The sequence below is a fragment of the Pan paniscus genome, chromosome 7, assembly GCF_029289425.2.
Source record: "Pan paniscus chromosome 7, NHGRI_mPanPan1-v2.0_pri, whole genome shotgun sequence".
NCBI classification, from domain to species: Eukaryota; Metazoa; Chordata; class Mammalia; order Primates; family Hominidae; genus Pan; species Pan paniscus.
The window spans coordinates 35,832,501-35,848,111 of record NC_073256.2 but is presented as its reverse complement, the minus strand read 5'-3'; the positions used below and the strand labels follow the sequence as shown (position 1 = coordinate 35,848,111).

At 40.4% G+C, this 15,611-nt stretch overlaps 1 protein-coding gene across 2 annotated transcripts in view; it reads left to right on the top strand.

Annotated features, from left to right (window-relative positions):
- The window catches only part of MTMR7 (myotubularin related protein 7), a 116,409-nt gene that overhangs the window by 24,752 nt on the left and 76,046 nt on the right, over positions 1–15,611 (top strand). For both annotated transcript variants that reach the window (XM_003823654.6, XM_008977323.4), the window contains one exon: positions 14,977–15,099. In XM_003823654.6, the coding sequence (XP_003823702.3) occupies positions 14,977–15,099 (123 nt within the window). Of the gene's footprint in view, positions 1–14,976; positions 15,100–15,611 lie in introns of those variants that run through there.

Below are 15,611 nucleotides of genomic sequence, written 5' to 3'. Positions count from 1 at the left end.
CTGTCCTGAATTTATTTTTCTTTTAACCTCTTTTTTCTTCTTTTTCTCTTCTTTATGCTTGTTGAAAATGGTATTTTTGGTTGGGGTTATTTTAAGGTGGTGTTGAAATAAATCCTGGGACTTTGCTCTTGTTCAACAGTGCATGTTCTTTTAAGCCTACATATCCAGGGTCATCCTACCAAAATAAATTATATGGGCCCTTTGCAAAATTCTCAAGTGCCTGAATTTTTATTTATGAGCGTTGGCTGCTGGCATAACGTTTGTAATTTCCCCTGAGCAAAAATGGGCACTTTTTTCTTGTTCTGCCTTTTCTAAGAATTTCTGTCGCTCTTACTTCTTACGTAGCTATGGCTGTGTCACTATTTTAGCTTGTATATTCCCTTAGGAGAATTTTTAAAATTTCCTTAAACGTCAGTCAAATCTACTGTTTTAACAAATGTATAGGTAGGTGGAACTCAACAACCTGCCCATTTATAAACACTCAGGCTTATCCAAAATCATCAAGATTTTTTTTTACCTTGACCTAAACTAGATACAATAATCCTTATCTGAATAGGAAGTTTGGGTGATTTATTTTTCTCCTTTTAAATGCAAATTCCTCAAAGCATATTTTTCTCTGATCAGTATAATTTTACGTATAGGAATTAGAGATTTTAGGTGGCTCCAAAATCTGTAGAAATGTGTGTATCAAGTACCCCATTTCCCATGTGGAGGAAGGACTTAAATTTTCTGTCAAATTGGGAAATAGATAGATTCTTCACTTGGGACACCGATATACTAACAATCCTTCTGACATGCGTAGAATTACAAGATCTTTATTCATTTTTAATGTCTTTCTCTGCAACCAACATAACAAAACAGTCTAGATATATTCATTTATCCTTTCCCCCTTACTTTACAAAGTTGTATCAAGATTACTGGGGTGAATTTTTAGACAGTAGCTCCCCCGGCTCTGTCTAAACTTCTTGGATTGTGAGTCTATTTGAAACTGGGTCTTAGTCTTCAAATCTGTACCTCCGTACTTCACTTAACCTGGCTGAAACTGGCTCTGTCCAGAGTTTGAAGTATGATGATAAGGGCTCTCCAGGCTAAATAGATATTGGTAGAGGAAGAAACAGATGCTGGTACCTCAGAATACCTGGGAAGAATGATCAGTGATATCTATCACATGAGACTGGTGACTGCTTTGGGAATGAAAGGAGGAACCTGTTTAGCCGGTAAGATGGGGCCAGGTTGTGGAAGGCCCGGTTAGCAGCAGCGGGGAGACACTGTAGCTCTGAACAGAGAGTGACATGATCAGGGTGTGTCTAGAGTGACTACTGTTTGAGTGCCAACCTGGGGACTAGACTGTGTGGCAGGATGTGCTGGGCTTTGGTCACCCATCATCTACTCTCCCAGGCTCCCTCTGAGGAGCCATGCCTGCTCTATGCTCAGTTTGTATGTTTTTTTGGTGTGTGGCATACTGCCAATCCAGCTACCCAAATCATGTCATTTCATGACCACACTGAATGGTTTAGGGGTAAGCGTGTGACCAAGTGAGATGCAATGATACTTGGTTTGGGCTCCAAGAAGGGCAGCTGGTGCTTTTCTTCTTGGCCATGGATGTGGCAGGAGATGGGACAGGGGCAACTGGAGCCATCATGAGCAGAGCCTGCTGAGAGCCAGCATTGAGGGCCCAGCCAAGAGTTTGAGGGTGAAGAGGTGAGTGTTTTCAGCCCCCCTCCCCTTCTGAAGCCAGCCCTATCACTGACCTTTTAGATGACCCAATAAAAGCCCTTTTGGCTCAAGCCATATGAGGTTGAGATTTCTGTCTCTTGCTCCTATAAGAGTCCTAGGAGATAGAGGTGCAATCAGATCATCTGTGGGCAGTGTGACCACTTAGGAACTTTTTGTTTTGTTTTTCAGACAAGGTCTCACTCTGCTGCCCAGGCTGCAATGCAGTGGCATGATCACGGCCCACTGCAGCCTTGACCTCCCCGGCTCAAGTGATCTGCCCTCCTTAGCCCTCTGATTAGCTGGGACTATAGGCATGTGCCACCATGCTTGGCTAATTTTTAAATTTTTTTGGTAGAGACAGGGTCTCACTGCATGATCTGGACTGGTCTCTAACTCCTGGGCTCAAGCAGTCCTCCTGCCTCAGGTTCCCAAAGTGCTGGGATTACAAGTGTGAGCCACTGCTCCTGGCCAGGAGAGTCTGATAAATAGTCTGGGTGCCTGGCACAGAGCAGGCACTCCACCATTTATCAGATTTAATTAATTAAATTAAAAGGGCTTAAACTGATGGGCAGCAGCTGTCTAATTTTCACAAGGTTCTTTCACAAGTAGCTTGCTTTGTATTGTATTGACTATTAGGCCATTCTCACATTGGTATAAATAAATATCTGAGACTGGGTAATTTATGAAGAAAAGAGGTTTAATTGGCTCATGGTTCCACAGTTTGTACTGGAGGCATCTGCTGCCGGGAGGCCACAGGAAACACAATCATGGTGGAAGGTTAAGAGGGAGCAGATACTTCTTACATGGTAGGAGCAGGAGCAAGACAGAGACAGGGTAGGTGCTGTACACTTTTAAACAACCACATCTCCTGAGAATGAACTCACCATCGTGAGGACAGTACTATATTAGTGTGTTCTCATGCTGCTAATTAAGACATACCCGAGATTGGGTAATTTATAAAGGGAAGAGGCTTAATGGACTCACAGCTCTACATGGCTGGGAAGGCCTCACAATCATGGCAGAAGATGAAGGCAGAGCAAAGAGACTTCTTACATGGTGGTGGGCAAGAGAGAAGGCTTATGCAGGGAAGCTCCCTTTATAAAACCATCAGATCTCGTGAGGCGTATTCACTATCACGAGAACAGTCCAGGAATGACCCAGCCCCATGATTCAGTTACCTCCCACCAGGTCCCTCCCACGACATGTGGGGATTGGGAAAGCTACAATTGAAGATGAGATTTGGGTGGGGACACAGCCAAACCATATCAAGTACCAAGAGGGATGGTGCTGAGCCATTCAGGAGAAACTGCCCCATGATCAAATCACCTCCCACCAGGCCCCACCTCCAACACTGGGGGTTACAATTTGACGTGAAATTTGGATGGGGACACAGATCCAAACTATATCAACTATATTAACTGTGTTTTTGAAATAACTTAGTTTCACAGCAACATGCATTTTTTGAAGAATTAATTGTTTTAGGCAGCTTGAGAATAGGATTCTTTGCATGCCTCCCAGATCTATCCCTGTGTGTGCATCCCACCAGCATTTTTTCTTCATTATACCAGAGGTATCTAAGGGATTTCATGAAAGGTAGAGTCTCTGTTTCTTCTGGTTATGTGTCATATATTTTCTTGGATTATGCTCAATTCTTCTCTAATCTCTGACGTTTGAATAAAATAGTCCTGGGAAAAGACTTTCAGTGGTTTTATAGCTGTAGAAAGATTAAATACTCCTTTTGGAAAAACAGTTGATGTTCTTTATTTCTCTGTCAAAAGGCTGAATTTAAAAACTCCTGAAGCTTCATGGTTACCACCTTTTGTTTCAGTAACTTTATGTAAATAGGAAAAAAGTGCTTTCTTTTTAAATTGGAAAAACCAAATGCCTTTTTTCTGTAATTATAAGAGATCGTGGCAATTCTACATTGTTTGGAGAATTTGCTATAGCTTCAGTTTTTCTTCTTGTATGTCAGAGTACTTTGCCAGCTATAATTGGGTAGTTTATATTTTTTGCATACTCTATTGTTTCTGTGAGTTTAACACAGGGGAAATGAAGTCGTGGACATGAGGTGGGAGCAAGAAGTAAAACTCTGAAGTCTGTGTTATGGATATGTTTGTTAATAATTATTTTATTTATTTATTTATTTTTTAGAGATAGGGTCTCACTCTGTCATCCAGGCTGGAAGGCAGTGGTACGATCATGTCTGACTATAACCTCACACTCCTGGGCTCAAACCATCTGCCCACTTCAGCCTCCTAAGTAGCTGGGCCTACAGGTGCCTGCCACTATGCCTAGATATTATTTTATTTTGTGTAGAGATGGGGATCTCATCTTGTTGCTCAGGCTGGTCTCGAACTGTCGGCCTCAAGTGATCTTCCTGCCTCAGCCTCCTAAAGTTCTGGGATTATGGGTATGAGCCAGTATGCCCAGCCAATAACAATTATTTTTTAATAACCAGTGGGATGTATGCTTTTTTCCCCTCTCTCACACATGCAGTTAGTTACAGACGGGATCATTTGTCCAGGAACTCTGAATCCAACTTGAAACATCTTTTTTTAGCAACCATTATACAGACAGTGATACCTGTCATAAATAAAAGTGACTTGAGAATTTCTGTATGGTAGATGTTTCTATAATTACTGCATGGCTGGTTAGAAGTGAGACTTGGTTCCTGCATGGTTCCTCCATAGCTGCAGGAGGCCTTTGCACCTTTCGATGTGCAACATGCTGGTGCACACTTCAGAGCTCCGCCCAGAGAATCCCTCGGCCACCGGGAGAACCAGGTCTTTCGGGGATTTGCCCCTCCAGACAAGAGAAATGAGCAAGCAGGGAGGTCACATGGCCAGCCAAGCTGGTCTGTACCAGATACCAAATCTTTTAGCTGTAGCCATCGCATTTAACTTGTTAAACATATTCCTGTCCAACTGAAATCTCAGGGACGATGGAGGAGAGACTTGTGAGCTGGGATGTTTTTCCTTAATTTGCAATATTAGACCCAGACTGAAGTGGTCAGGTATGGGAGAGATCCAGGGAAGTGGACACTTCTGGTTTCAAATCTGGCTCTGCCACTTTCTAGATGCGAGGCTTGGGCAGTTGATGGACTTTTCATGCACTTCAATTTTAGCACCTGTGAAATGGAGTAACCATGTCTTTGTCTCAGCTAAGGTTAGAAATAGCATATGGATAATACCTAGCACAGTATCTGATGCTCAGTAGTTGTGTGGTCAGTGGTAAAACTATTTTCGTTGTTGTTATTACCCTTCCTCCTCTTGCTCCCTCTGTTTGAGGGAAGGGTTAAAAGGAACGCACCACAGTTATGCTGCCTCCTTTGCCATAAGCTTTTCTGAAAAATTCATCCTGGATTGCCTGGATTTGGCATCAGCACTTAGTTAAGTAGGTACTGAGAGGATGGGCACTGTTTAAAGGTAAAACTGATATCCAGAACCATCCTCCCAACCTTGGTATCTAAGAGCGGCTCCCTTCCCTGGGACCTCCCACACCCCCCAGGTGGTGGATGTGTCTTATCTGAGCTGCCAACAGGCCCTGGGATCCCGGTCCCCATATCTCGGAGGAACACCAGCCGCTCTCACGACGTTCTGTCCTGACAGTTTGGTGCCCTGTGAGTGCTTCTTACAGCCAGTGCCCTGCACCCTCACTACATTCTCCTAATCACTGTGCTAATTACTGCACAATGTAATAGAACTACATTAACTGTTGTGTATTTTAAAGTGCAATATTAATGTTCATTTTTGTGCTTGACACCTGCACATTTTGTGGCTCATATAACATTTCTACTCACAGTGGAAGAGCGTTGAGAAAAAAAGGACTCTGCCTGAATTTTTAGCTTCTCATTACTGTAGTGGTCTCAAATTTTGTTTCTGCACAAGGTCTCCTTATCACTCAGGCACTTTCTGACCAAGGGGTGGGTATTTCATTTGAGACACTAAGATTGTTCTGCATGCTGTGTAGCCCGAATATCAACATTAAAGATTGCAAAAAGAAAAGAAGATGGATGGATGGATGTGCTAAATAGATTTTAAAATAAAGTCAAATGAAAGTCTTTATTTTTAAGAGTACAGCAAGACGCTTCATCAATTCAGTTTTAAATCCAAATGATACTTAATTATGAGAGATAGAAATAACTCAGGAAATGTTACCAAGTGCTCTAGGGTTTCTAGCCAGTGATTTCCTAACTCCCCAAGAGAAGCAAAAAAGAAGAAGAGCTCGAGATGGGGAAGGAATCTGGAAGATGAAAAAGAGCCACTGTGGCTGGGCAGCTTGTTCCTCCAGGCTGGTGGGCTTGGTGCCCTCGGCCTTGGGATGCTTATCACGGTCCTTTGGGACCAGAACACTGGATGTCAGTGCAGCCTCTGGGCCAGCTTCAGGGGCTGTTAGAGCATCATTGCTGCTGTGGCTGATGCTTCCTTTCCTCAGTAAATCACAGAAGTCTTGTTGGCTATCCAGGTTACTGAGTGACTTAATTTCCAGAAAATTTAATATTGAGTCATTATTGTATGCGTTTTCACTGTTGCCATTTTGTATCCTCGTTGGTAGTCTATGAAGTACCACTGGGGTCACAGCTGCAGTCTGCTAGAAAGGAGAGAGACATTAAACACCCTTTAGATCCCTTATAGAAGTCAAAATGCAGGGATAATGTCTAAACTGCCTGCTCCCAGCAGTTCAATTTCAGAACCAGAACCAGAGCCCAGGCCTCTTGACTCACAAATACTTTTCTTTTCATGTTGGTAGAGTTAGAAAATGTCATGATACCAATTTTAGCACAACAAACTATTTATCTAGCTGCTTTTCTTAGATTAGAACATAAACTTGTCTTTGGTTTTGGCTGCTGCAGAGATTTTGATTTCTCTCTGTTAAACAGTCCCTGGATCTCTTCCCCCAGATGATTGACAGTGATCTGGAGCCTGATTTATATGGTTTTGAGGACTTGGTCTTTGGCCTGAGAAAAGCCGGTAGCCAGTGCCACTGCTTTCTGTCCTTTTCAATGACTGGCACCCCGGCCCTGCACTTTGGATTCCTCATCCTATGGAGCAACTTTACTTACCCAGATAGTCTGAGATGATTCTGGAACCCTGAATGTTCAGCAGTTCAGTGTTTGACCTGCAGGATAGAAAGACCCACATTCTTCTAAGATTGAAATTCGAAGGTGGCACAATAGAGGATCACTGAAGAAAGGCTCTGTCTCTCGGTGATTTATGAGGTCTTCCTGACGCCCAGGCAGTGAAGAGAAGACCAAGGAGGACCTATGCGGGGCTGCCAGTGTGGCTGCCTCAGACCTGGAAGTGCGGTGGGGGGCCCAGGGTTTTGACTGAACGTTTTCAGCCTTGGCCTAGAAAAGATGATGAAACCCTTTTTTCCCCTCAGTCTAACCCCAACAGAGGAAGGACAGGAATTCAAAAAAGCCATTAAACTGGGGCATAGTCTTTTCCATTGAATCTATAAGATTCTTGAAGATAGACAAAGACGCTACCTTGTTCACCCTTTTGCTTTTTTTTTTGCAGAACCTGACACAGTGCCACACATAGGCATCTTTTTGAATGGAATTAGATGTTTAGTGTTCTGTCTCTTTCATTAGTTCTGAGAATCTCCAAAGTCTGCTAGTGTCAATCTTTGGGCTCTTGTATCCATTGCCAAGCTTTTTGTTTTTGGGTTTATCTAAAAGAATAATATTGTGATAGTGGTTTGTGAATATAGTTTTACAGTATAATTTTGTCTTAAAGCATTCTATTTTCAAATGCTAATTTCATGTATAAGATTTCTTACAATAATTATTAACTGAGTATGCTAAACATATTAATGTTGAATAACAATTCTACAATGAACTCAAAGGCATTTACAAGTGCCCACCGCAGCCATGGTGAAGGATGAACATGGCTTTGAAGTTAGACAGACCTTAGCTCTAGCACGGGTGTCCTGCCCTTTGAATGTGAGGATGTTTTTGCCTGTCTGTGGTGGTGGATATCATGAAAATTATGCATGGGCCTTTTTTTTTTTTTAAGCTCATCAGCTGTTGTTAGTGTATTTTATGTGTGTGGTATGGCCCAAGACAATTCGTCTTCTTCCAGTGTGGCTCAGGGAAGCCGAAAGGTTGGAGACCCATGCTGGCCGGGCCACGCGACCTGTTCCCTGCAGGATCTGGGGAAGCCGAAAGGTTGGAGACCCATGCTGGCCGGGCCACGCGACCTGTTCCCTGCAGGATCTGGGAAAGCCTGTCAAGTCTCAAGTTCAACAGAACTATGAAATGGGGATTATGCAAGAACCTATAATTCAGGGGGTTACTGTGGGGATTAACTTGAGCTCAGGAATATAGAGTGATTGTGCAGTGCATGGATGTCGAATATCGAAAAATATTTCTTATTGTTTTTATTGTTATTTGGTGATTTTTCATAAACAAACTGACAACTGGGGTTGGCCTGATTCATAGATATTGGTGGAGTTCTTTGAAATGCCCCAGTTCTCTTTTCTTCAGAAGTCCAAAGCTTTCCGCAGAATTTCTGCCAGTTCCCATGGAGGTTTGCATTTTCACAGTCCCCTCTGGTGTAATCATTTGCTGCTGAATTAGTTCACGTTGCAGATCGACTCACCATCCATTTATGTGTCATTGGCTTGTGACACAGCTCTTCCTTAATTACCTAGCTCTTCCTTAATTACTCTCCCCTCCTCCAAACCATCAGTGCATTATGGTATATAGCCAACCGTTCTGAAGATTTTGGCAAAGGAAGGGTTGATACTGCAATGAAACGGTGCCTTCAGACAGTTTAGATTAGATTTGTTCACTCCATCCCTGGAGATTATTTCCTGTGGTGCTTCACTACCTAATTAAAAAAACAAAAACAAAAACCAACAATCAAAAAACCCCAAAAACACTTAACATGAGGTATAGGCATTTTTCCCAAAAGACTAACAGTGCTTGTGTTGGATTATGGTCCTAGGGGTGATTTTCTTTTCTTCCTGTTATATTTCCAAATCTTTAAACATTAAATAAATAAGTACATGTTTTCTAGTTTTAAAAAGGCAAGTTCTAAAAGCTGGGGGCATAAGTTTGTTAGGATTGGAGAAGCAATATAAGCAGGATAAACAAATCTTTGCTCAGTGATCCCCACCTCCTTCTGATCCTTTAAATTGTATTTCTCAATCCGGCCTAATGGAGTCATTTTATTTCCCGTGTGTATCACAAGTGCAGATGCCCCGGTTGGTAGCACTAATAGGCATCTTTCCTTCAAATGTCTTGACGTGCCAGTTGCTTCTGAAAAGCTAACGTGGCTCTTGCTGCTCCGGGATGGAGTTCGAGTGGTCACACTATCTGCTTCTGCCCACTCAAACCCCACTTTGACAAAGAGTGGTATCTACTTTCTCAGTGCCTGGGAGTTGACACCTCAAGCTGCTCTTTCATGTCTTATGATCCTCATGCTTCCAGGACCCCTCCTGCTAAGACCACCAGTGCCCCCATGTTCCTGAATCCAGTGGGCCACTTGCAGTTCTTGCCTTACTCCATCTCTCAGCAGCATTTGACATAGACACTCCTTCTCTCTTAAAATATTATCTCTGCTATCCTCTTGACAGCAGAATCTCCTGATTGTCCTGTTGCCTGTCCATTTCTTTGTTTCTGTGCTTTTCTGATTCCTCTTCTTCATTTAGACCTTTAAACATTGGGCTTTCCTCAGATCTCTTCTCACTCTACCTGCTCGCCCTGGGTAACCTTTTTTAGTCCCATGGCTTCAATTATTATCTTCTATGTGCTAAAGACTAAATTTATCACATTTCAACAAATCTAAGACATCAGTGATGCTAAGAGGCAGCAAGATTTTATGAACCACAAAAGAAGAAAGAAGCACTGCCAATGAAATGACACAATAGCTTTTTACACATCAGTCATCAGATGTGTCCCATTTTTAGAAATACCAGAATGTAAAAAATGTACATCCAAGAATTAATAATATATTGTAATATCTTTAGCATAGATTTCCATAGCCTTTTTCAGAGTATGAATACCTCGTATGTCTTAAGCATAGTGCTCCTGGGAGCAGGCAAATGAGTTGCAACAATTTTGTTTTGAGAAGCTGGTTGTTTCCTTAGTCTTAGCTCTCCCTAAGTAAAAAACTGGCCTTATTACTTTGTAGTATGTACAGCGTATATGTATAGATGAGACAGAATTAAGTTAGCCCAACGGTAAGGCTGAATTACTGAGTCAGTGGGTCTTCAAGATGGTGCCCAAACTCTGAAATTTATTTCATTTTAGATCGTTTTCAACGTCTTAGTATAAACTGTGAGGTGGTCCCTGAACAGTGCTTTCTGACTTCATAACGTATCTAAGACAACTGAATTTTAATTTTTATAATTCATTTTTAATTGTTAGTATCTCTGGGAAATCATACTGTTGGTGTTCCCCTCCTTATTTCTTTTTTCCCTCTCTGTATCTTCAAAATTGCTTTTGACAGCTCTGGGACCTGTAGGAACTATTGCCAAATTTTGGAATGTAACTTTCCTGCAGCAGCATCCAAAGTTAACAAAAAGACATGGAAAAATCCCATCTCAGTGGTAGTATTCTAATCTCTCAACATCTGCGTACCTTATTCTGCTCCACTGAGCTTTTCTAAAAATAATTTAAGTGATACAGCTTCCTCTACTTCTGTAGGGAGAATAATCCATATCAAATATTTTTGCCTCAAAGTATTATCTTATGCTCAATATGATTATCTCAATAAAGTTTCTATCCCCTTATTTTTCTCCTCCCATACTTTCATAATATCTTTATTGTAGTTAGTTTAAAATAGAATGTTTAATGATAAAAGTTTAAGTAAAATATCCCAACCATATGAGAATTTGGAAAATGCTCCCCTTAAAAACTTTCAGGTCAAAGAAGAAATAAAAACTGCAATTATAGACCATCTAGAAAGAAGAATGAGGATACTATGAATAATATTCACAGGATGCAACCTGAGATATACTTGGAGGAAAATGATTGAATTTAAAAACTTTTGTTATTAAACAAAAAGAATGACAGTTAACAAACTGACTGTGAAATCTGAAAATTTAGAAACAGACAGACAAAAACCACATGGCATGCCCAAGCAAAGCAAGTTAAAACATTTATTAAGGAACCAGAAATTAACAAAGTAGAAAAGAAAAATAAAGTTGATATATCCAACACCTGTTACTTTAAAGAAAAACCTTTGCCTGTCAAATCACAAAGAGGTAAAAAGAAAACAATTCACAGTATTGGGAATGAGGGAAGGGATAAGAAGAGAGGGGTTTACCCACAGATAAGAATTAAAAGATTGTAAAAATTTGAAAATCTGCAGTAAGATAATTTGTAAAGGTATTATAATAGTAAAATGAGATTTAGTAAAAATTGGAAACAGTGAATGGATCTGTAACCACATAAGAAGTTGAAACCATTACTAAAGAATTATTTCTGTGTAAGGAAGTACTATACTTGTTTCAACTAATAAATACTTTGTATGTTGAAAGCTTCCTGATTAATTGATGTAATCATAACCATGGTGAATTCACTTGATAACAGCAGCATGAATAGGCTAGGGCATGGAGGTTCTCTCTTAAAAGTACAGATGCAAAAGAAAAAAAACAAATCAAAATAACAACTATGGCGGGGAAAATACAAGGAATCAAAATATCAATATATAATGACTATGTATGAATTACGTAGTTGTGATTTCAAGTTGGCCATATAGCAGGAACACAAGACTCCTTTAAAGATTAGGAAATCTATTACTATTATTGATAATTTAGGACTAGAGTTAAAAAACCAAATATTTATCCAAATACATATCAGAAAGGCATAACATTCACTTCTGATTTTTAAAAATCAAAACTCTAAGTAAACTAGGATTAGGTCACTTTCACAATGCGATAATATCAGCATGAAACTCAATGGTAAAAGATAATAAGTGTTCCATTAAAAATGGGCGCTCAACATTGTTAGCTATCAGGGAAGTGCAAATCAAAACCACAATGAGATCGCATATTAGGATGACTATAATCAAAAAAAGAGATTATAGTAAGTGTTAGCAAGGATGTGGAGAAATTGGAACCCTTGTATATTGGTGGTGGGAATATTAAGTGGCACAGCTGCTTTGGAAAATAGTCCAGAAGCTCTTCAGAAGCCTTACTATATGAGTTACCAAATGACCCAGCAATTCCGCTCCTATGTATAGCCAAGATAAATGAAAACATACGTCCATACAAAAACTTATGCTCAAAAGTACATAGCAGCATTATTCCTGGTAGTCAAAAGGTAGATACAACCGAAATGTCTATCAATTGATGAATTGGTAAATGAAATATGATATGTCCATATAATAGTATATCATGGGGCAACAAAAAGTAAAGCACTGATACATTCTATGAATAGATGAACTTGGATTGAAACATAGATTGAGAACATGATTGCTAAGTGAAAGAAAGCAGTATCAAAGTATGACATGTTGTATGATTCTGTCTATACAAAATGTTCAGAATAGGCAAATCTATAGAGACAGAGGGTAAATTGATTTTTTTAGGGCTGGAGTGGTTGGGGGAATAACTGGGATGTGACTGGTAATGGGTGCAGGATTTTTTTTTTCAGTGATGAAAATGTTTTAAAATAGTGTGTTAATGTTTGCACAGTGATGGTGTGTACAGTGCTGTGAATATGCTAAAAACCATTGAATAGGACATTTAAATGGGTGAATTGTATGGTATATGAGTTATATCTCAACAAAGCTGTTATTAAACAAATGAAAAACAATGCAAGAGTGACTGTAGTCTCCATGCTATTTATAGTTACTCTGAAGTTTCTAATTAATGCTATTATACAAGGAAAAAAGATAAATATTGGAAAGGAAGCAACAAATTATTACAGAAAATATTTGGCTACTCAGAACATTCAGGAGATTCATACTAGAATTAATTTTTAAAAGTTTGGTAAGGACGCAGTTATAAAAACTCATTGGGCCTTGGGCTACTAGCCTTACTGTATAAACAGTTCTTATAAATATGTAAGAAATGCTGATCACCCAGTAGGAAAGTAAACCAGTGATATGAACACCATTCGCAAAAAATACACCATGATGGATAACCGTACAAAAGAATGTGCAGCATATCAGTAACAAAAGAATTCTTGTAAAAAGAAAAAAACATAAGCTGGTAGGTGAAGGGCACTGTTGCTGAATGTATGTCTTTAACATACATAGACTTTCACAAGTCCTCAGGAATTTCACAATGCTCCAGAGTAAATTGTATAACTACAGATATTTATAATACCTAATTCTTTATTGACCTCAGTAGATCTCTGAAAATTGGGAGGAAGTGAGATGGGACCCTCTAGAGCTACTCCTAGAGGGCTGGCTTGGCTCTAAGGGCATAGAGGAGACTGAGGCAATGGGAGGTCTTGGGTCCTGTTTGTTCTTGGTGTTCTGAGGAATGTTCACGAGGTCTGCTACTCCCCTGGCTTTCCCTTGGAGTAGATGGGAAGTCTGAGACTCCCAAACTAGATCAGGACCACAGCTTCTATTATTTATTCATTTTTGAGAAGGAGTTTTGCTCTTGTTGCCCAGACTGGGGTGCAGTGGTGCGATCTCAGCTCACTGCAACGTCTGCCTTCCAGTTGTAAGCAGTTATCCTGCCGCAGCCTTCCGAGTGGATGGGATTATAGGTGCCGGCCACCACGCCTGGCTAATTTTTGTATTTTTAGTAGAGACGGGGTTTCACCATGTTGGCCAGGCTGGTCTTGAACTCCTGACCTCATGATCAAAGTGCTGGGATTACAGGCATGAGCCACCGTGCCTGGCCTATTTATTTTTTTTGAGATGGAGTCTCACTCTGTCATCCAGGCTGGAGTTCAGTGGCAGGATCTTGGCTCACTGCAACTTCTGCCTCCAGGGTTCAAGTGATTTTCCTGCTTCAGCCTCCCGAGTAGCTGGGATTGCAGGCACCTGCCACCACCCCAGGCTAATTTTTGTACTTTTATTTTATTTTATTTATTTATTTATTTTGAGATGGAGTCTCACTCTGTCGCCAGGCTACGGTACAGTGGCGCAATCTCAGCTCGCTGCAACCTCCGCCTCCTGGGTTCAAGCGATTCTCCTGCCTCATCCTCCTGAGTAGCTGGGATTACAGGCACCCACCACCACACCCGGCTAATTTTTGTATTTTTAGTAGAGACAGGGTTTCACCATGTTGGCCAGGCTGGTCTTGAACTCCTCACCTCAGGTGATCCACTCGCCTCGGCTTCCCAAAGTGCTGGGATTACAGATGTGAGGCACTGCACCGGCCCACAGCTTCTATTTAAACTGAAGAATGGAGCGAATACAATGTGTTCCTAAGCTGCCTCATGGAAGCAAATACCATTTTGGCTTGAGGGATGAGTCAGTGTTTCTCTGCAGGTGGTTGATACTTGGCAGTGGTAGGATTGCTGTGCCCTGTGGTCATTACAGGAATGTTCCTCTGGTGGCTTCCTTATGGTGGCTGTGTCTTACTAGAATTACCATTGCTTCAGTTTTCTCTCGCTCTGTAGAGATTGTCTTGTCATTTCCATTACATTTCATGTTAGGATGATCTCAGTGCACATGTCCTTAAAATTGCTCTGCATATAAGAGATGTATGCTTTGTAAAAATTGTTTCTAGAAATCTCTTCTAGCAGTTTGGATTTTAGCTGAGTGGTGATAATGCCGTTCGTTAGGAAGATTTTGTTATAAATGAATGTAAGGATCTTGAGACCGTATGTTTTCCACATTTCTCTGATAGTTTTTTCTCCCGTATGTATGTTTATACTTCCTACTAGTTTATATGGAAGCAAACAGCCTTAAGGCCATTTCTACAAGCTAGAAACACATAGGAAAATGTGCTGTTTTCTTTTTCATAGAATGTAATGGATACATAGTGTAAACTCAGAACATTAACACATACACTTTCTGCTTTACATTAGAAATGTAATATAATTATAATGAAATGAAAGCGTTGACCATTGTAAAACCCAGAGAGGGTATTCTTAATAGGACCTACAAATCTTTTGTGGTACCTTTAAACTCGTATTTTCGTAACTGGTGAATGTTCATCTTTTAATATACAGAATCCTGCTCTGAGATCCGATTAACTTAAGGGGAAGTTTTTGGGTTTTATTATTGGGGGAATTCTCAAAAACTTGTATTTTGGAGTAGGTGTGAGTTTACCCTGTTATCATTTATTTCGTGAACTGCTCTTCTGCTTTACGCTAACTCTTTTCATCATTGCCGATTTCTCTAGGTTGAAAATGTCCGCTTGGTAGATCGAGTGTCTCCTAAAAAAGCAGCTCTAGGTACTTTGTATTTGACGGCTACCCATGTCATATTCGTGGAAAATTCACCTGACGCAAGAAAAGAAACATGGGTATGCTTTCTTTATTTTTAGCTTTCCTTGTTTTGCGTTGTTTGAAGTAAAAAGTGTTTGCCCTCCATTCATTTTTCCTCAGGGTGAGATGGGTGGGCTTTTGTGCCTGGATGTTGGGGAACTGTTTCTGGAATGTGTGTTTCGCCTTTTTCTGTGCGGTCATATCTACTTGATCGACTATTCATTTTAAACATGAATTATTTGAACATCAGTGAAGAGAGACTTAGAACTAGCCAGAAGATACAAGTGCTTCCTGTCACAGCTGTCAAGGAGAGATTCAATAATGTCAGTAGGCCAGATTCAGCATTGTCATCCTCCAGTGCTCCATTTGCAATACTCTCTATTTGCAGGGTCCTGTAATGCAGCCATTTGGTCATTTTATTACGTTGCGTCTATTTTTCTGATAATTTTAAAAAGAAAGAAAATCTAGAGGAGCTTCATCATCAGGTAGTTCTCCTACTTATTAATGAAACCATTAGATATTTGAACATCGCTAAATAATAATAATAATT